At 29.0% G+C, this 22735-nt stretch overlaps 1 protein-coding gene across 1 annotated transcript in view; it reads left to right on the forward strand.

Moving 5' to 3' along the window:
* LOC119571198 (calpain-B-like) overlaps positions 1 to 13437 on the forward strand; it is a 28151-nt gene extending 14714 nt beyond the window's left edge. The window contains exons 5-6 of the mRNA XM_037918611.1: positions 2892 to 3087; positions 13324 to 13437. Of these exons, the coding sequence (XP_037774539.1) occupies positions 2892 to 3087; positions 13324 to 13409 (282 nt within the window). The 3' untranslated portion in view covers positions 13410 to 13437. The remainder of the gene's footprint in view (positions 1 to 2891; positions 3088 to 13323) is intronic.
* The last annotated feature ends 9298 nt before the right edge of the window (positions 13438 to 22735 follow it).

Here is a 22735-nt window from a genome sequence, read left to right on the forward strand (position 1 = left end):
ATATATATATATATAAAAAGGTGTAGGAAAAGCTGAGAGAGAGGGAGATAGTAACGGGAATTGTGTCCATATATAATATAATATAAAAAAAGGTGTAGGAAAAGCTGTGGACTGATATTCGCGTCTGGAAGGTGAGAGAAAAAGATAAAGAAAAGATAATTCCCCAAAGTCGAATATAATATAAAAAAAAGGTGTAGGAAAAGCTGAGAGAGAGGGAGATAGTAACGGGAACTGTGTCCATATATAATATAATATAAAAAAAGGTGTAGGAAAAGCTGTGGACCGATATTCGCGTCTGGAAGGTGAGAGAGGGGAGATAGTAACGGGAATTGTGTCCATATATAATATAATATAAAAAAAAAAAAGGTAAGAGAAAAGATAATTTCCAAAAGTCGAATATAAAAAAAAGGTATATAATATGCAATAACCTGGGAATTTTACTTTACCAAGGAGTAAGAGAAAAGATAATTGCCAAAAGTCGAGAAAAAAAACTGGCAAAATCTAGCGAAGTACAGCCTTTTCAGAGTATACGCCAAAATGACGTTTTTTTTTTTTTTTTCGATCTATTTGATGAGTTTGGCAATCTATTTGATCTATTTGATGAGTGTCGTTATTCCTATCACCATTATTATGAAACTGGCTTCTTCCCATCTGTTCCTTTGAGCTCCAAAGGGCCCTGTTATTTACATTATTATTGATAACATAATCAGCAATTATGTAATTATTCCTAAGATAACCGTTATCATCAACAGAACGTCATTATCATTATTCCTATCCTTTTATAAGTATCAATATTATCAAAGTCATTATTATCAATATTAATATTTATCATATCAGTGTTATTTCTATCATTATTTCTATCAATATTATTCCTATCAATATTCCTATCATTATTTCTATCACTTTTTCCATCAGTATTCCTATCATCAGTAATATTCCTATCACATTGAATATTTCTATCATTATTCCTATCACCATCAATATTCCTATCATCAGTCTTACTATCAGTAATATTCTTATCAATATTACTCCTATCATTAATATTCCTATCACCAACAAAATATCTTCCGGCTGTACAAGGACTCCTCTGGCCATCTCTGTTCCTTCCAGCTGCGCCAGGCCCTCAACCCCATACAATCATTATTCCAATCATTATTCCTATCATCAATTCTAACCATCATTGTTCCTATTATCATTCCTATAATTTCTATTCCTATGAATATCATTCCAATCAACACTAATTCCTACGACCGCCAACAGAACGTCTTCCTCTGGCCATCTCTGTTCCTTCGAGTTGCGTCAGGCCCTCAACTCCATACTACCATTATTCCTATCGATATTACTATTCCTATCATTATTATTCCTATCATCAATATCATTTCTCTCATCAATACTAATTCCTACGACCCCCAACAGATATCAGATATCAGGCCCTCAACCCCTATCATTTTTATCGCCATCATTGTTCCTATCATTATTCCTATCAATATCATTCCTAAAATTTCTATTCCTATGAATATCATTCCTATCACACACTAATTCCTACGACCGCCAACAGAACGTCTTCCTCTGGCCACCTCTGTTCCTTCGAGATGCATCAGGCCCTCAACTCCATACTACCATTATTCCTATCGATATTACTATTCCTATCATTATTATTCCTATCATCAATATTTCTCATTAATACTAATTCCTATCATCAATATCATTTCTATCATTATTAATCCTATCATCATTATTATTCCTATCATCCTCATTATTGTTCCTATCATCAATATCATTTCTCTCATCAATTCTAATTCCTACGACCCCCAACAGATATCAGATATCAGGCCCTCAACTCCCTATCATTATCGCCATCAATGTTCCTATCATTATCATTCCTACAATTTCTATTCCTATGAATATTCCTATCACACACTAATTCCTACGACCCCCAACAGAAAGTATTCCGCCTCTACGACAAGGATTCCTCGGGCCACCTCTGTTCCTTCGAGCTGCGTCAGGCCCTCAACCCCCTATCATTTTTATCGCCATCATTGTTCCTATCATTATTCCTATCAATGTCATTCCTATAATTTCTATTCCTATCACACACTAACTCCTACGACCCCCAACAGAACGTTTTCCGGCTGTATGACAAGGATTCCTCTGGCCGCCTCTGTTCCTTCGAGCTGCGTCAGGCCCTCAACTCCATACTACCATTCTTCCTATCGATATTACTATTCCTATCATCATCAATATTATTCCTATCATCATCAATATCATTTCTCTCATCAACACTAATTCCTACGACCCCCAACAGAACGTTTTCCGGCTGTATGACAAGGATTCCTCTGGCCACCTCTGTTCCTTCGAGCTGCGTCAGGCCCTCAACTCCATGCTGTCATTTTTATCGCTATTATTGTTCCTATCATTATTCCTATCAATATCATTCCTATAATTTCTATTCCTATGAATATCATTGCTATCACACTAATTCCTACGACCGCCAACAGAACGTCTTCCTCTGGCCACCTCTGTTCCTTCGAGCTGCGTCAGGCCCTCAACTCCATACTACCATTATTCCTATCGATATTACTATTCCTATCGATATTCCTATTCCTATCATCATCATTATTATTCCTATCATCAATATCATTTCTCTCATCAATATCATTTCTCTCATCAATACTAATTCCTACGACCCCCAACAGAACGTATTCCGCCTCTACGACAAGGATTCCTCGGGCCACCTCTGTTCCTTCGAGCTGCGCCAGGCCCTCAACTCCATGCTATCATTTTTATCGCTATCATTGTTCCTATCATTATTCCTATCAATATCATTCCTATAATTTCTATTCCTATGAATATCATTCCTATCACACACTAACTCCTACGACCCCCAACAGAACGTCTTTCGCCTCTACGACAAGGATTCCTCTGGCCACCTCTGTTCCTTCGAGCTGCGCCAGGCCCTCAACTCTGCAGGTTATAGGCTGAACAACCACGTGTGCAACGCCCTCATGTTGCGCTACGGGGACGACCAGGGCCAGATTTCCTTCGACGACTTCATCATGTGCAGCGTCAAGTTGAAGACCATGATGGGTACGTAGCAGTATGTTGCAGGAGTGGTTTTGATAGATGAAAATCGATTATTTTTAAGGGGGGGGTCTGTTGAAGACCATGATGGGTACGTTGCAATATGTTGCAGGAGTGGTTTTGATAGATGAAAGTAGATTATCTTTTGAGGGGGGTCTGTTGAAGACCATGATGGGTATGTTGCAGTATGTTGCAAGAGAGGTTTTGAAAGAGATGAATATATATATATATTTTTTTTTTTTTTTTTTTTTTTTTTTTGAGTGGGGGGAGAGGTCTGTGGAGAGATTTTTTTTGGGGGGGTGATTCTTCATCATGTGCAGCGTCATGTTGAAGACCATGATGAGTATGTTGCAATATGTTGCAGGAGAGGTTTTGAAAGATGAGGTTTTTTTTTTTTTTTTTTTTTTTTTTTTTAGAATTTTATTTATTTTTTTTGTTTTAAGTTTTTTTTTTTTTTAATTTTTTTTTTTTTTGAGAACTGCCTGTAATTTTTTGGGTTTTCTGATGTTATTGCAGAAGGTTATTGCAGGTAAATTTTTTTGGATATTGAAAAAAAAATATTGCAGGTCTGGATTTTTCATTTGATTTTGCATTTCTCTTCAGTTTAGGGATATTGCAAATATTGCAATTGATTCTCTTTGTTGAGTTAGTGACGGCTATTGAAATCTCTCGTGATTTTGTCTTCGTTCATTTGCATATTTGCTGCAATTCATTTGCATATTTGCTGCAGTATTTTTGATATGTAAAATTCAGTTATTGCAGGTTGCATATTTATGGTTATTGCATATTCTCTTCATTTGCATATTTAAGTGTTATTCATAGTTATAGTTTTATGTGTAATTATTCAATTTGTTATTATTTGCATATTATCTTGCATTATGTTATTGATATTTAGTATATTATGATTTAGTTGATATTTATGTTATTGCATGTTATAGTTCATTTGATATTTAGTGTATATATTGATTTATAGTTATATATTTATTTATAATTTTAGTTATAATATTTATTAGTTATATAATGATATATTTATATATAGTTATATATATTATAGTTTATATAATGATTATAGTTATAATATTATAGTTATATATTATATTTATATGTTATTAGTTGTAATATTATAGTTATTAATGATTATAGTTATAATATTATAGTTATATAATGATTATAGTTGTAATATTATAGTTATATAATGATTATAGTTATAATATTATAGTTATATAATGATTATAGTTGTAATATTATAGTTATATAATGATTATAGTTATATAATGATTATAGTTATAATATTATAGTTATAGTTATTTGCATATTTACTGCAATTATTAGAGGTTATTGATGAAGTAAAATTCCCTGGTTATTGCAAGGTTATTGTCTTGTATTTTTTGCACGACGGGAGATGTTTTGATTGATCTATGTTATTGCAGATAATTTTGTTATTGATCTGTTATTGCAGATAAATTTTGTTATTGATCTGTTATTGCAGATAAATTTTGTAATTGATCTGTTATTGCAGGGGATTTTCGTATTTTGATCTTGATGTATTATAAGATTCTGTTTTATCATGTATTGCAGGGGTTTGTTTGGGTTATGTTATTGCAGGTTATTCGGTTTTGATCCTGTTATTGATGGGTTCTGTTATTGAGGGTTTTGCATGGGTTTTGTTTATTGATCGATTTTGCAGGGGATTTCTGTTATTACAGATTCTGTTTTAGGGGATCCTTTATTGGATTTTTTATTGGGATTCTGTTTTGGGATTTTGTAGGTGATTCCTGTTATTGCATTGGTTTTGCAGGGATCATGTTATTGCAGGGGATTTGTTATTGCATGGTGATTGCGGGTTTTGTTATTGTTATTGCGGGGTTTCTGTTATTGTTATGTTATTGCAGGGGATTTTTATTGATCCATTTTGAGGTAATTTCTGTTATTGTTCCATGTTATTGCAGGGATTTCTGTTTTTGGTTCATGTTATTGCAGGGGATTTCTGTTATTGATTCATGTTATTGCAGGGGATTTCTGTTTTTCATGTTATTGCAGGGATTTTGTTTTTGTCCATGTAATTGCAGGGGATTTCTGTTTTGATTCATGTTATTCAGGCGATTTTGTTTTGTTCATGTTATTGAGGCGATTTCTGTTATTGGTCATGTTATTGCAAGGGATTTCTTTTTGGTTATGTTATTGCAAGGGATTTCTGTTATTGATCCATGTTATGCAGGGGATTTTGTTATTGATGCATGTTTTTGATGGGTTTGTTATTGCGGGCCATTTTGTTGCAGGGGATTGATGTTATTGCCATTTGCGGGATTTGTTTTATATCCTGTTTGCAGGCGATTTTGTTTTGATCCATGTTATTGCAAGGGATTTTGTTTTGATCCATGTTATTGCAAGGGATTTCTGATTGATCCATGTTATTGCAGGGATTGTTTGATCTTTGATCTCAGGTTTTTTATGGATTCCTGTTATTGATCCGATTTTGCAGGTATTATCTGTTATTGATTCATGGTATTCGTGATTTTGTTTTGCAAGGTTTTGTATTGCGATTTCTGTATGATCCATGTTATTGCAAGATTTCGTTTTGCCCATGTTATTGCAGGGGATTTTCGTTTTGATCATGTTATTGCAAGGGATTTGTTTTGATTGTTATTGCAGGGGATTTTTTTTTGATTCATGTTATTGCAGGGATTTCTGTTATTGATCATGTTTTTGAGGGATTTTGTTTTGGTTCATGTTATTGCAAGGGATTTGTTTTTGATTCATGTTATTGCAGGGGATTTCTGTTATTGATTCATGTTATTGCAGGGGATTTCTGTTATTGATTCATGTTATTGCAAGGGATTTGTTTTGATTCATGTTATTGCAGGGGATTTCTGTTATTGATTCATGTTATTGCAAGTGATTTGTTTTTGATCCATGTTATTGCAGGGGATTTCTGTTTTTGATCCATGTTATTGCAGGGGATTTCTGTTATTGATCCATGTTATTGCAGGGGATTTCTGTTATTGGTTCATGTTATTGCAGGGGATTTCTGTTATTGATCCATGTTATTGCAGGGGATTTCTGTTATTGATCCATGTTATTGCAGGGAATTGATGTTATTGATCTGTTATTTAGGTGATTTGAGACGTGATTTTCGTCTATTTGGTATAATTTAAACAGAACTACGGGTGTTTTTTTTTTTTTTTTTTTTGGTTATTTTGAAGTTATTGCAGAAATAACGGGTTATTGCACCAATATCTTCTGCCTGCGAGTAGTTTGGTCCTTGTAATGTGGTTCATATTTTTGTTGTTTATGGTTATTGCAGGGTATTGCAATGTAGTCTTTGTATGGTTATTGCAGGGTATTGCAATGTACTCTTTGTATGGTTATTGCAGGGTATTGCAATGTAGTCTTTGTATGACTCAATTGCATGGTTGGTGATTGCATGGTTTGGTCCTCTTTCTATTGCGTGGTTATTGCACCGTGTGATTTGGGATGGAAGTTAATCGTGATTGATTTTCAGGTAGAACTTCGAGAGAGTTTGAAACTAGGATATAAATAACATTATGTTATTTTAAAAGGTTATATAACATCTGTATGTTATTTTAAAAGGTTATATAACATCTGTATGTTATTGTAAAAGGTTAATTAACATCCGTATGTTATTTATAAGGTTAAATAACATCCGTATGTTATTTTAAAAGTTTAATTAACATCTGTATGTTATTTATAAGGTTAAATAACATCCGTATGTTATTTTAAAAGGTTAAATAACATCCGTATGTTATTTAAAAAGTTAAATAACATCCGTATGTTATTTTAAAGGTTAAATAACATCCGTATGTTATTTTAAAGGTTAAATAACATCCGTATGTTATTTTAAAAGGTTAAATAACATCCGTATGTTATTTTAAAGGTTAAATAACATCCGTATGTTATTTTAAAGGTTAAATAACATCCATATGTTATTTTAAAAGGTTAAATAACATCCGTATGTTATTTTAAAAGTTAATTAACATCCGTATGTTATTTTAAAGGTTAAATAACATCCGTATGTTATTTATAAGGTTAAATAACATCCGTATGTTATTTTAAAGGTTAAATAACATCCGTATGTTATTTTAAAATGTTAAATAACATCCATATGTTATTTTAAAGGTTAAATAACATCCGTATGTTATTTTAAAGGTTAAATAACATCCGTATGTTATTTTAAAGGTTAAATAACATCCGTATGTTATTTTAAAATGTTAAATAACATCCATATGTTATTTTAAAGGTTAAATAACATCCATATGTTATTTTAAAGGTTAAATAACATCCATATGTTATTTTAAAAGTTTAATTAACATCCGTATGTTATTTAAAAGGTTAAATAACATCCGTATGTTATTTTAAAGGTTACAGATGGCAATATTTGCAATAACATCAAAATAACGTGTTTCTAGAGGTGATTGCAGGTTGCTAGAGGCGTATGTTTATAAAGTCAATTCAAGGGATAAATGTTATTTTTAATAGTTATTTAAGCGTCAGTAAATCACCGTTTTTTTTTTTTTTTTTTTTTTTTTTTTTTTTTTTTTTTTTAATACATATTTTTTTTTTTTTTTTTTTTTTTTTTTTAAGTGGGTTTTTGCAATAACAAATATAGTAAATTGGAAATGATATTAAAATTTAAAGTTAAAATGAGGAAATAAAAATTATTGCAGTAAATTTTTTAAAAATTTTGAAATGTTAAAAATTTTAGAAAAATATTTAAATTAAAAATTTTAGAAAAATATTTAAATTAAAAATATATTTAAATTAAAAATTATAAGATAACAACTTGTAGTTATTGCAAAAAAAATATATATATATATATATATATCTATAATGTCGAGACCATAGCATTGCAACAGTGAGTTATTGCATAGTTGCTATAGTTGCAAGGGGAACATTGCAGTAACAATAAGGTTATTGCAATAACAGCAGTTCTGGCACTTTGGAGTGATTGCAATGTAATGATTAAAAGTTATTGCAATAAGAAAATATAAATAAAAAAGCAGGTTATTATTTTAATTCAGATTGAGCAATATTGGTGATTGCAAGTCAATTATGCGATTGCAATATTATTGCAATAAAAGGTGATAGATTATTGATTATTGCAATAGTAGATAAATACTTATTGATTATTGCAAAAGTGTATAAATAAATATAATTATTGCAATAAATAGTTTATTGCATTTATTGCAATAATTATTAAAATTTACTTATTTACTTAATTCTTTAAATATAATTATATTGTATATATATTTTTGTTAATTTAATCAAACATTCCTTTTATAATTTTTAATATTTATATTTTTTTCACTTTTCACCTTTTATATAAAAAAAAAATGGTTAATTTCACCTTTTTTGTTAAAATTCTTTTATTTAATTTCACCTTTTTGTTAAAATTCTTTTATTTAATTTCTTCCTTTTCTTGTGATTTCTTCCATATTCTCATTTGTTCTATTGATTTATTTGCTTCTTTTCAGTTATTCCCTTTTTATCCATTATTTTGCATTCTCTCGTCTCCCATTTTTTGTTGATTTATGCAGTTGCCATAATTCTTGTTCACGAATCACATTCAGTTGCCATAATTCAGTCCATAAAATATGCTCAGTTGCCATATTTCTGTTCACAAATCACATTAATTCGCCATGATTCTGTTCACAAATCATTCAGTCGCCATAATTCTTGTTCACAAATCACATTCAGTCGCCATAATTGTTCACAAATCACATTCAGTCGCCATGATTCTGTTCACAAATCACATTCAGTCGCCACAATTCTTGTTCACAAATCACATTCAGTTGCCATAATTCAGTCCATAAAATATGCTCAGTTGCCATATTCTTGTTCACAAATCACATTCAGTCGCCATGATTCTGTTCACAAATCACATTCAGTCGCCATAATTCTTGTTCACGAATCACATTCAGTTGCCATAATTCAGTCCATAAAATAGCTCAGTTGCCATATTCCTGTTCACGAACCACATTCATTGCCATATTTCTGTTCACAAAGCACGTTCAATCAGTTATTCTGTTCACAAAGCACGTCCATTTGCCATAATTCTGTTCACAAAGTATTCCAGTTGCCATAATCCTGTTCACGAATCACATTCAATCACAGTTATTTGTAATTTTTACTCAGTAGAAATAATTTGATTGGCTGGTTGATTTCACCATCAATCACCATCACTCTCTCTCTCTCTCTCTCTCTCTCTCTCTCTCTCTCTCTCTTCTCTCTCCTCTCTCTCCTTCTCCTCTCCTCTCCTCTCTCTCTTCTCTCTCTTCGTTATCTTCCTGACTGTCTCTCTTCTCTCTTCTCTCCTCTCCTCTTCTCTCTCTCTCTCTCTCTCTTCTCTCTCTCTTCTCTCTCTCTCTCTCACTTCTCCTCTCTCTCTCTCTCTCTCCTCTCCCTCCTCTTCTCTCTCTCTCTCTCTCTCCTCTCTTTTTCCTCTCTTTCATCTAATACCTCCGTCAACCCCCAAGCAACCCACAATCAACCCACAATCAACCCCCAATCAACCCCAATCAACCCCCAATCAACCCAATCAACCCAATCAACCCAATCAACCCAAATCAACCAACAATCAACCCCAATCAACCCCAATCAACCCCCAATCAACCCACAGGCATAGGGGACGACCCCGAGAAACTGCAGGAATTTTACGAAGAGCTGATGAGCGAAAACGAGGCAAAGCAACAGCAGGAGGAGGAGGAGGAGGAGGAGGGGGAGGAAGAAGAGGAATAGGAGGAGGAGGAGGAGGGGGAGGAAGAGGAAGAGGAGGAGACGTCAAAATCCGACGTCATTGATGTCTGATTGATGTGATTGACGGTGATTTAGTTCTCCGTGCATGTGGTTGCCGTGGCGGTGGGCGGTTGTGGTTGTCAAAGGAATATTATTTTTTTTTTGAAAGTCGTTTATTGGTTGTTTTTAAAAAAAAAAATTCGCAATTAAATTTTTTAAATTCGTAATTAAAATTAAAAAAAAAAAGTAGATTTGGTGATTTTTGTTCACAATGACAAAAAAAAAAATAATAATAATAATTGTAGTTTTTTCACACCGATAAAAAAAAAATTATATATTTTTTTTTAATTATAAAAAATTAAAAAATGTATATTAAGTATAATTAAAAAAAATAATAATAATAATATTGGTGATTTATATATTTTTGGAAATCAATACGGATTTTTCAGTCGAAATTCTATAAAAAAAATCTTTTGAAAATCCCAATAGTTATTTAAATCTTTTAATTTTATACAATTTTCTGATCATATCTCTTCAAATATCAATAGAAAGTCATTCTTATTAGTGACAAACTAAAAAAAAAAAAAAAAAAAAAAAAAAAAAAAAAAAAAAAAAAAAAAAATGATAATAATAATAATAATAATAATATAATAATATTATTATTATTATTCCTTTGACATCAAACGATCTTCAGACAAAAAGATATTCATTTTTTTGTCTTTTTCTGGTGGCGGGAGATGGCTTCTTAATGCATTTTTCACAACAGAGAAAATATATATGTATATATATTAACAATTAAATCTCGCAATTATTTTTTTTTTCCCCCCCCCAGCCTGCAAATATTACTAATATATATATATTTTCTATTCGCTTCCTTGCAGGTGGCGTTGCTTTTATATATACGTTTATGTACGAGTATATATATACATTTTTTTATATATATATGTAATGGCTGTTACGTCACTATGCTTTTTAGAAATGGCGGAAGTGTTAAATATTGGTGACGGGTTTTTTTTTTTTTTCTCTCTCTCTCTTCCCCGCCTTTCTCTTCACTTTCTCTCTCTCTTCTCTTTCTCCTCTCTTCTCTCTCTCTTCTCTTTCTCCTCTCTTTCTATCTCACTTTTTTTCATTGTCTCTCATTCTCTCTGTTTCGTGTTTTTTGTCTCTTTCTCTCGTTCTCTCGTTATTCCCCTTTTCTTTCTTTCTTTGTCTTTTCTCTCTTTTTTTTTCATCTTTTTATCTCTCACTTGCTCTTTCTCTTTCCCTCTTTCTCTCTCTTTCTCTTTTTCTCTCTCTCTTTGTCTCACCTTTCTCTCTCCCTCCCTCTCTCTCTTTCTCTTTCTCTTTCTCTCTCTCTCTCTCTCTCTCTCTCTCTCTCTCTCTCTCTCTCTCTCTCTCTCTCTCTCTCTCTCTCTCTCTCTCTCTCTCTCTCTCCCTCTCCCTCTCCCTCTCTTTCTCCTTCATTAGCAAACAAGAAAAAAAACATGAAAATTTCTTTAACAAAGCTGCCATTAACACCAGATCACACAAGACACAGACGTTGAATGATTGCAACGCTATTCAACCACTAACGTGTGATTGCATGTGCACGGTTATTGCACATTTGTAGTCGTTGAAGAGATTTTTTTTTTTTTCTTTTTTGATCCAAAGGTCAGATTTGACTTATAACAAGAATTATTTTGAGAGAGAAAAAAACAAAGACTTTTTGAACACATTACAACTGTTTATATATATAAACATATATATATATATATATATATATATATATCTATATTTTTATATTTATATAATTATCATACTAATATTATTAATATTATTATTATTATTAATATATATATAATTAATATTAATTAATTATCATATTAATATATTATTATTAATAATTATTAATTATTATTATTATAATATTATAGTTAATTAATTATGTTAATACTAGTATTAGTTTGTTATCATAATTATTAAATATATTATAGTTTTAAGTTTATTTTTTATTTTTTTTTCTTAATAATTTTACAATTTGTATTTTTTTTTTTTTTTGGATTTTTTGTACTTCCTTTTAAATTAAAATTATTTTTTGTTTTTTTTTTGTTTTATTATTAATTTTTTAAATAATCTATAAATTCTTAGTTGTAACTATATTACATGCGCATTATAGTATAAACTTAATACACGTTAATGCAATATATCAATTATTGTATACTTACATTAATCTTTAATATAAATTAATTTTTTATTACATCAATTATATACATAATTATCATAATACATTAATATATACATCATATTACTACTATTCATAACACATACATACATTACATTAATTATTAATGAATAACATACATATTCTATCACATTGACAATACTTTTAATAATTCATAACACATACATTTACATAGATTTTATTCACATTACATAACTTTTTACATCAACTAAACCAATACACATTAATACTTTAACACACAATTACCATATATCAATTCAAACACTATATGTATTAATTGCATCATCATAATAATATAATATATTATAATTATTCAATAATATTAATTAATTATATTAATATTTATATTTAAATTACACTATACATATACATTACTAATTAATACATAAACTTACAATAACATCACATTCACACAACATACACACATTCACATCAATAGCACACACATCACAACAACTTCTACACACATACACAACATATAGACTTACACACACTAACATTACATTTTACACTATACAACATACAACACCACACACACACACACACACAACACACAACTTACACACACACACCACACACACACACACACACACACACACACACACACAACACCACACACACACACACCACACACACACACACACATACATACATAAACTTACACACACACACACACACATACATACATAAACTTACCACACACTACACACACACACAACACCACACACACACACCACAAACAACCAACACACACACCACACACAACAACACACAACACACACACACACAACACCACACAACCAACAACAACAACACACACCACACACACAACCACACACCACACACACACAACACACACCACACACCACAACACAAACACATCACACACACACACACACACACACACACAACACACACACAACACACACACATCACAAACACTACCACACACACACACCACACACACACACACACAACCACACACACACACACACACAAACACACACACACACAAAAGTAGATATTCAAAGAGAGAGAAAGAGAAAGACGGAGAGAAGGAAGATAGATAGAGAAAAAAAAAAAAAAAACATAATTATCAAAATTAAGGATAGAAATATTTATTTTTATTATGGTTATTAATATGGCTATGATAATGATGAATACAATAGAATAATCATTATTATCATAACCTATGTTCTTTTTAATAGTAAGATATATTTTTTTTAAATCTTGTTAACGCAATTTTATTTTTATTTTTTGAATTACAGAAACGTTTTTGGAAAAGGATATGGAGAAGACAAACACCGCGACGTTTACGCTCGAGGAGTGGATTGAAAATACGATGTATTCGTAGATAGCGAAAGGAGACGGAGAGAAGAGGAGAAGAGGAGAGAAGAGAGAAAATATCAAAAGGAGAGAGAGAGGGGAGAAGGGAGAGTGAAAGAGAGAGAAGAGAGAAAATATCAAAAGGAGAGAGAGAGAGGGAGAGAAAGAGAGAGAGAGAGAAAGGATGAGAGAAAGAAGAGTGAGAGAAGATAAAAGAGAAGGAGAGAAAAAAGAGAGATAGAGAGAAAGGATGAGAAAGAAAGAGAAGGATAGAGAGAAAGAAGAAAGAGAGATGAGAGAAGAGAAGAAGAGATAGAGAGAAGAAAGAGAAGAAGAGATAGAAAGAAGAGAGAAAAGAGAAGAAGAAAGAGAAAAGAAAGATAGAGATGAGAGAGAGAAAGAAAGAAAGAGAAGAGAGAAAGGATGAGAGAAAGAAAGAAAGGATAGAGAGAAAGAAAGAAAGAGATAGAGAGAAAGGATGAGAGAAAGGATGAGAGAGAGAGAGAGAAAGAAAAAACAACAGAATCTCACGTAGTTTGCTTTAAAGATAAAAATTAAGAAAGGGAAAAAGGTTCTAGTTATTACATGAATAGATATTAAAGGAAATATTCCTAGTGTCCCAAAAAAAAAAAAATTAGTTGGTGCTGAAAAAACTTCGCTTATTGCATATAGAAGATGCAACGAGCACTATGCAAAAATCATTATAGTATTAAATACGTAGAGTATATAGCTACAACGTCATGTGCTTTGCATAGAGGAATTATAAACACGTATTATGTGAAAAAAAAAAGAAAAAAACACTCATAATTTTAGTATTATTACTGCTTAAAAATCAAAAGAAAATAATAATATTAAAAAGCGTTGTTTCCACTATAGATAATATTTTTTCTCTCTATATATTAATGCAATTTTCTTGCCATTTTACGTGTTCAAAAAAAAGAAAGTGAAATATATACACTTTGCATGTTATACAAATAGCTATATATTTTCCATAATAAATGAATTTGATATTAATATAAGATCATATGGTGTATAATGTCCATATTAATACCAGTGTATCATTTTATATTAATATGAAATTAGGCTAATTTTAAGGATTTTTCAAAAGAGATTTTTTTTCCAAAAATTTTTTTTTTTTTTTTTTTTTCAGCTTCGTAAAGGAAATAAAATAATAATAAAAAAAAAAGTTTGTTTTAAATATTAATGCTTTGATTTAGGAATTTAGGAATTAAGGTTATTTAAGCTTAAGATATTTTGATTAACTAACAAGTAAATTATTCTTTCAATATATATTATTTTTCTGATTTAAGAGTTTTCATAAAAAAAAAAAAAAAAAATTCTTTTACATTTTTCATTTTCTTAAAAAAGGAAATTTTTTTTTTTTTTATTATTTTTTTTTTTTTTTTTTTTTTTTTTTTTTTAATATTCGAAAAATCAAAGTTTTCGGTTTTAATTGTTTTTAAAATTTGGAATTTTTTTTTAAAATTTGTTGTGGAATATATATGTATATATATATATATTATATAATATATATATATACATAATTATATATATGTAATCCTTGATGTATTTGAAGATAATAAATTGGGTGAGATTATGTGTGTTTTTCCTTTTTCCTTTAGAAAAGAGAGAGAGAGAGAAAGAGAGAGGGAAGGGAGGGAGAGAGAGAGAGAGAAAGAGAGAGAAGGAAAGAGAGAGAGAGAGAAAGAGAGAGGGAAGGGAGGGAGAGAGAGAGAGAGAAAGAGAGAGAAGGAAAGAGAGAGAGAGAGAAGAGAGAGGGAAGGGAGGGAGAGGGAGAGAGAGAGAGAGAAAGAGAGGGAGGAGAGAGAGAAGGAAGGAGAGAGGAAGGGAGGGAGAGGGAGAGAGAGAGAGAAAGAGAGAAGGAGAGGGAGAGAGAGAAGAGAGAGAGAGGGAGAGAAGAGAGAGAGAGAGAAGAGAGAGAGAGGAGAGAGAGAGAAGAGAGAAGGGAGGAGAGGAGAGAGAGAGAGAGAGAAGGGAGGAGAGGAGAGAGACAGAGGGAAGGGAAACAGAGGGAGGGAGAGAGACAAAGAGAGAGGGGACAAAGATAGTTAAAAAGAGAGAAAGAGAAAAAAAAATAAGGGGAGAGAGAAAGAAATACTTAAAGAAAAAATGAGAGGGAGAGAGAGATACAAAGATATTTAAAGACAGAGAGAGAAAAGGAAAGAGACAGACAGAGAAAGAGAAAGAAAAGGAAAGAGTAAGAGAGAGTAAGAGAAAGAAATAAAGAGGTAGGGAGAGGGAGAGAGAGAAAAAGAGAAAGATACATAGATATTTAAAGAGAGAGTGAGAAAAAGAAAGAGGTAGAGAGAGAGAGAGAGAAAAGGAGAGTGAGAGATAGAAAGAGAAAGAAAGGTAGAGAAGGGGAAAAAAGAGAGAGAAAGATGGAAGAGAGAGAGCAGGAATGAGAAAGAGAGCAAAAGAAAATGAAATAGATAGCGAGAATTTGATTTCAAATTGTTAATATATATTTACATAACAGTGTACATACCTTCCAAAAAGCTAATATATCTTTACAAATTAATATATATATATATATATATATATATATATATATATATATATATATATATATACATACATACACACACACACACACACACACACACACACACATATATATATATATATATATATATATATATATATATATATATATATATATATATATATATATAATTCTCTGCCATTGATCTTGTGTTATTTATTTATCATCTGGTTTGTGAAATAAATAAATAAAGAATAGAAAAGAGGGAGAGAAAAAAATATATATAACTTTTATTTCACTAAACGTGTCCAGCATTAATTAATCAATAAAGTGATATTGACTATTTATTACTGACTATTATTACTATTACTGACTATTATTACTATTACTGACTATTATTACTATTACTGACTATTATTACTATTATTGACTATTATTACTATTATTGACTATTATTACTATTACTGACTATTATTACTATTATTGACTATTATTACTATTATTGACTATTATTACTATTATTGACTATTATTACTATTATTGACTATTATTACTATTATTGACTATATTACTATTATGACTATTATTACTATTATTGACTATTATTACTATTATGACTATTATTACTATTATTGACTATTATTACTTATTATTGGACTATTATTACTATTACTGACTTTATTACTATTATTGACTATTATTACTATTATTGATATAAAGTAAGTACTCATTACTGACTAATATACTATTATTGACTATTATACTATTATTGACTATTATTACTATTGACTATTATTACTATTATTACTAAAGCGATATTGATATTATTATTATTATTGACTATTTGATCAATAGGATGCAATTTTCATACAATATAAGCAAAGAGACGGTGGCAAGGGAGGCAAGGAGAGGGAGAGAGAAGAGAAGAAAAAGAGAAGAGATAGGAAGAACGAAAGAGAGAGAGAGATAGAAAGAGATAGAGAGAGAGGGACAGGGAGGGGGAAGGAGGGGGAAAGAAGGAAAAGGTGAAACAGAGAGAGATATAAAAAGAGAGAGATAGAAAGAGAAAGAGAAAGCAAGAAAGAGAGAAAGAAAGATAGAAAGAGATAGAAAGAATAGATAGATAGAAAGAGAGAGAGAGAGAAAGAAGGAAAGATAAAAAGAGAAAGAGAAAGAAAAAGAAAGATGAAAGATGAGAAAAAAAAAAAAAAATGTATAGAGGTGGGATGAGAGAGAGATATATAGAGAGAGAGAGAGAGAAGAGGAGATAATAATTTATAGTTGGAGGCGTAAAGAGGGTAGATATGGTAAGAGAGAGGAGAATAGAAAAGAAGTGAGAGAGAAAGAGAGAGAGAAAGAAAGAAGAAAAGAGAAGAAAGAACAGACGAGAGACGAGGCTGGAGAGTGAGAGAAGAGGAGAGGGAGAGAGAAAGAGAGAAAGAAAAAGAGGAGAGAGAGAGAGAGAGAGAGAGGAGAGGAAGAGAGAAAGAAAGAAAGAAAGAAAGATAAGAAAGAGGAGAGATGTAGATGTACAGATAGATATACATACATATATCTATATAGATATATCTAGATATAGAGAGTATAGTTAATTTGCTGTATAGAGATATATCTATAGGGAAGAGATAGAGGTAGTATATATATCTATTTCTCTGTGTATCCTCTCTCTCCTTTGTTCTTCTCCTCTCCCCTCCCTCCTCTGTCTCCTTCTCTCTCTAAGCTCCTCTTGCTCTCTCTCTAATCTCTCTACTCTATCTATCTCGCTTCTCTCTCTCTTTCTCTCTCTCTTTCGCATCTCTCTCTCTTCCTCTCTCTCTCTCCCTTCCCTCTCTATCTCCCCCACTCCGCTTCCTCCTCTCTCTCTTCCTCTAGTCTTTTCTCTCGTCTCTCTCCTCTCTCCTCCTCTCTCGCTCTCTCTCTCCCTCCTCCTCCTTCTCTCTCTCTCTTTCTCTCTCTCTCTCTCTATCGTCTCTCTCCGCTCCGCTCTCTCTCTCTCTCTCTCTCCTCCTGCTTCTCTCTCCTCTCTCCTCTCACGATCTTTTCCCCCTCTCTCTTTCTCTCTTTAAATATATGTTATATATATATATATATATTATTATATATATGATAGTATCTATATATATAATTATATATAATATCATATAGATATATATATATATATATATATATATATATAATATATATGTATCGATATATAATGATATTGTATATATATATATATGTAGTATTATATGCACATAATAATATATTATATATAATATATATAGATATTATATGATATATAATATATATATATAAATTATACATATATATATATATATATATATATTATATAATATATATATATATATATATATATATATAGAGCGAGAGGAGAGAGAGGAGAGCGACGAGGTGAGGAGCACGGGGGGAAGGAGACTGGAGAGAGGAGAGGAGGGACCCCTGCCCCTCCTCATGGAGAGACCGGGAGGAGAGAGACGACGAAGCAGAGAGAGAGGAAGAGAAGAAAAAATTGAAACTAAATTATTAAATAAAGAAAATACAAACAATAGATTAAAATGATAATAATGATAATAATAATAATATAAAAAAAAACATAATAATAACCCACTAGGACAGTATGAGACTACATACAAATAGTATATATATATATAATATATATATATATATATATATAGTATATATATAGATATATATATAATATATATATATATGATAGAGATATATGTATAGAGACGATATATAGATATATATCAGTAGACTAATAGATATTATATATATATATATATATATATATATTATATATAGGTATATATATAGTATATATTATATTATGTAGAGTCTAGTAGAGTATATATATATAGATATATTATATATAAGAGATATATAGATATATCTCTATTTATATGTGTGTGTGGTTGTGTGGTGTGTGGGGCGCGGGCGTGTTAAATATTAGTACCAACCTATACATATATATATATATATTATATAGATATAAGAATCAGATCTATAGAGTATAATATATATATAGTATTATATATATGGGTGTATATATATACATACCATACATACATTATATATATATTATGAGATATATATATATATATATATATTATATATATATAATGATATATTATATACATATATGTATATATATATATATAGTATACATTATTGATAGTATATATATATATATACATATATAATATATATCATATAGAAATAAATAAATAAATAAATATATATAGAAATATATATATATATATATATATACTATAATATGCTCATATAATTATAGAGATGAGAGAGAGATGAGAGAGAGAGGAGGGAGGGTTTGGAGATTGGGAGAACCAGGGAGGGCGACAAACCAACACCCACCGAGAGAGGAAGGAGGACGAGGCGAGAGAGAGAAATGAGAGGGGACATAATGAGAGGAGAAAAAAGAAAGAAGAAATTAATATTAATATTAATTAATATTAATTAATTAAAATTGATTAATTAATAATATTAACGAGAAGAAATTAAAATATTAAATTAAAGTAAATTATTCTAATGATAAAGAAAATACACCGATACAAACATAGATTAAAATAAGAACAATAATAATAATACAAATAATAATAATAATAACAATAATAATAATAATAATAATAATGATAATAATAATAATAATAATAATAATAATAATAATAATAATATTAACCCAATGGACAATATGAAACTACGAATCCAAAAGAAAATAAAGATATATAGTAAAAAACACATGAAAGAAGAAATAGAAATTATTATAATGATATAAACCACAATTAAATACAAAAAAATAATGAATAATAGAAATAGAAATTAGAAATTAATAGAAATTTTGACCCAATGTCGAAAAAAGTTCAAGAAAGAAAATAAAGAAAGAGAATAAAGAAAATAAAGAAAAGAAAAGAAAAAGAAAAGAAATGATAATAAAGAAAATAAATGATACTAATCATAAAATAAGATAAATAAATAAAAACAAAGTAAAATAAAATGAAATAAAATTAAATATTTTGACCCAAATTCCAAAACCTCGACCAAAAAAATAAAAATAAAAATAAAAATAAAAATAAAAAACATTCCAAAAATGAAACGAAATAAACTAAGATAAAATAAGATAAAATAAGATAAATAAGAAAAATAAGAGAATAAGAAAATAAGAAAAATAAGAAAATAAGATAAAACAAAATACAATAACAAAAATCAAATTAAAAGATTTTGACCCAAATCCCGACCAAATAACTACCCAATAAAAAAACAAAATCAAACGTAAAATCAGATAAAATTCAATATATTATTAAGATAAAAATAACGTAAGATAACTAAATAATAAATAAAAATTGATAAAGAAATTTTTGACCCAAAGCCCAAACTCGACCAAATAATAACCCAATAAAAAATGAAAAAAAAATAAACATGAAAAAACTATAAAATTAAACATACAATTAAAACTTTAAAAAACAAACTAAAATATCTAAATATTAAATAATAAAATAAAGAAAATTTTGACCCAACGCCCAACCTCGCCGCCATCTTGCCTCAGTGTCTCCCGAGACGTCGACGAGGTAAGACGTGATTTTTTTTTCTCCCGTTTTTTTCCCCCAAAAAATCTCCCTAAATATAATTAATTTCTCAACCTCAATTTACCCAAATAATTAATCCCTAATCACCCTCTCTATTGCCTCATTTCCAGGAAATACGAACGATTTTAAACCTTTTTTCAGAGCGAGAGAAAGGAACCGGCTTCTGTTGCAGACAATTATATATTTTTTCTAATTAATTTTTCATTAAATATAAATAATTTTTTCTCGATAATTATTTTTATTCTTGTTTTTCGCCGGCGATTCGCCTCTGAATTAATTATATTTATGTGCGATGCGCCTTTGAAATAATTTTTTATTTAATTATGTAAATCTATTTAAATTAATAGAAAATGAAAATAAAAAATTAAATAAAAATTGAATAAATAGAGGAAGAGGAAGAATAAATAATAAATGAATAGATAGATAAATAAAAGATAAATGATAGATAAGTGAGAAAATAAAAAAAATATAAACAGTAATAAAAAAAAAAAATTAATTATAAAAAAATATTAATAAAAAAAAATAAAAATAAAATAAATATTGTATTATATTTTTTTCGGCGCTTCGGCAAAGGCCAAGAAACGGTTTATTTGTATATTATATATATATATATATATATATATATATATATATATATATATATATATGTATATATATATTTTATAATTTCTTTGTACATTTAAACATATTGTTATACATAAAAGAATACATTTATTGTTATATGTAACGTTATATATATATATATATATATATATATATATATATATATATATATATATATATATATATATATATATTAAATCTATAATACTATAATTATAACTAAAATAATAATGTTGATAATAGTAATATTTTGTCATTATTATATTATCGTTAAGACGTTATCACTATTATTATTATTATTATTATTATTATTATTATTATTATTAATTTTATTATTATTATTATTATTATTATTATTAATATTATTACTGTTATCATCATTAGTGTCACCTTTACCATTATCAATATTATTACTAGTCATTATCATCATCAGTTATATATTATTATCAAAATACGAGATAATTATTATTATTATTAGATCATTATTATCATAATTATCCTTGTTCTTTCTGTTACACTTATTTTTTTATTGGTGTTTTCACTATCATCATTATTGGCACGCTTATTTTTATTATTATATGCTTTTATCATCATCTCTATCACTCTCTCCTCATTTATTACTATTTACTTCAATCATCATCATTATCACTCTCTCTCTCTCTCTCTCTTTCTCTCTCTTTCTCTCTTTTCTCTCTCTTTTCCTCTTTCTCCCCCTAGCTCTATCTCTCTTTCTCTTTTTCTCTTTCTCTTTTCTCTTTTCTCTTTTCTCTTTTCTCTTTCCTCTCTTCTCTTTTCTCTTCTCTCTTTTCTCTCTCTTTTCTTCTCTCTCTTTCTCTCTCTCTCTCTCTCTCTCTCGCATTTTATCATTATTTACTTTTTCTTTATCACTCTCTCTCCTTTCTCTCTCTTTATCATTTTATCATTATGCGTTTACTTTTACTCTTTTAATACGGATATTTATAATTTATTATTATTATTATTTTTATTTATCATTATTATTATTATTTTTTATTATTATTATTGATTTGATACGTTTACTTTTATCAATATCATTATTAATTTTATTTTATCAATATCATTGTTAATATTTTTATCATCTTTATCATCGTCACATTTTACTGTTTTTTTTTATCACTATTATCACTGTTTCTCCTCATCTTTATCATATTTATCACATTTTACTGTTTTTATTACCATTATTATCATCTTTATTATCATTATCACATTTTACTATTTTTATTACCATTATTATCAATATTTCTCCTCATCTTTATCATTTCCTTGAATTAAAAAACGACTCTTGATCATTATCGAATATATTAATATATATATATATATATATATATATATATATATATATTATATTATATATATATTATAATTATATATATATATATATATATATATATATATATATATATATATATATATTTACATTATCGAATATATATCAGTTATAACTGTGATTATGGCCTGTTGTTATTATTATTATTAATTATTATTGTTATTGTTGTTATTCTCTCTTCCAAGCATCGGAAAAATGGGCGAAGGAAAGAGGTAAAAGAGAGAGATTAAAAAAGACGCTTTTCTGTCTATTTTTTTTTTTTTCTATTTTTTTTTTTAAAAACTGTCTATTTT

The sequence above is a fragment of the Penaeus monodon genome, unplaced genomic scaffold (assembly GCF_015228065.2).
Source record: "Penaeus monodon isolate SGIC_2016 unplaced genomic scaffold, NSTDA_Pmon_1 PmonScaffold_545, whole genome shotgun sequence".
In the NCBI taxonomy this organism is placed as follows: domain Eukaryota; kingdom Metazoa; phylum Arthropoda; class Malacostraca; order Decapoda; family Penaeidae; genus Penaeus; species Penaeus monodon.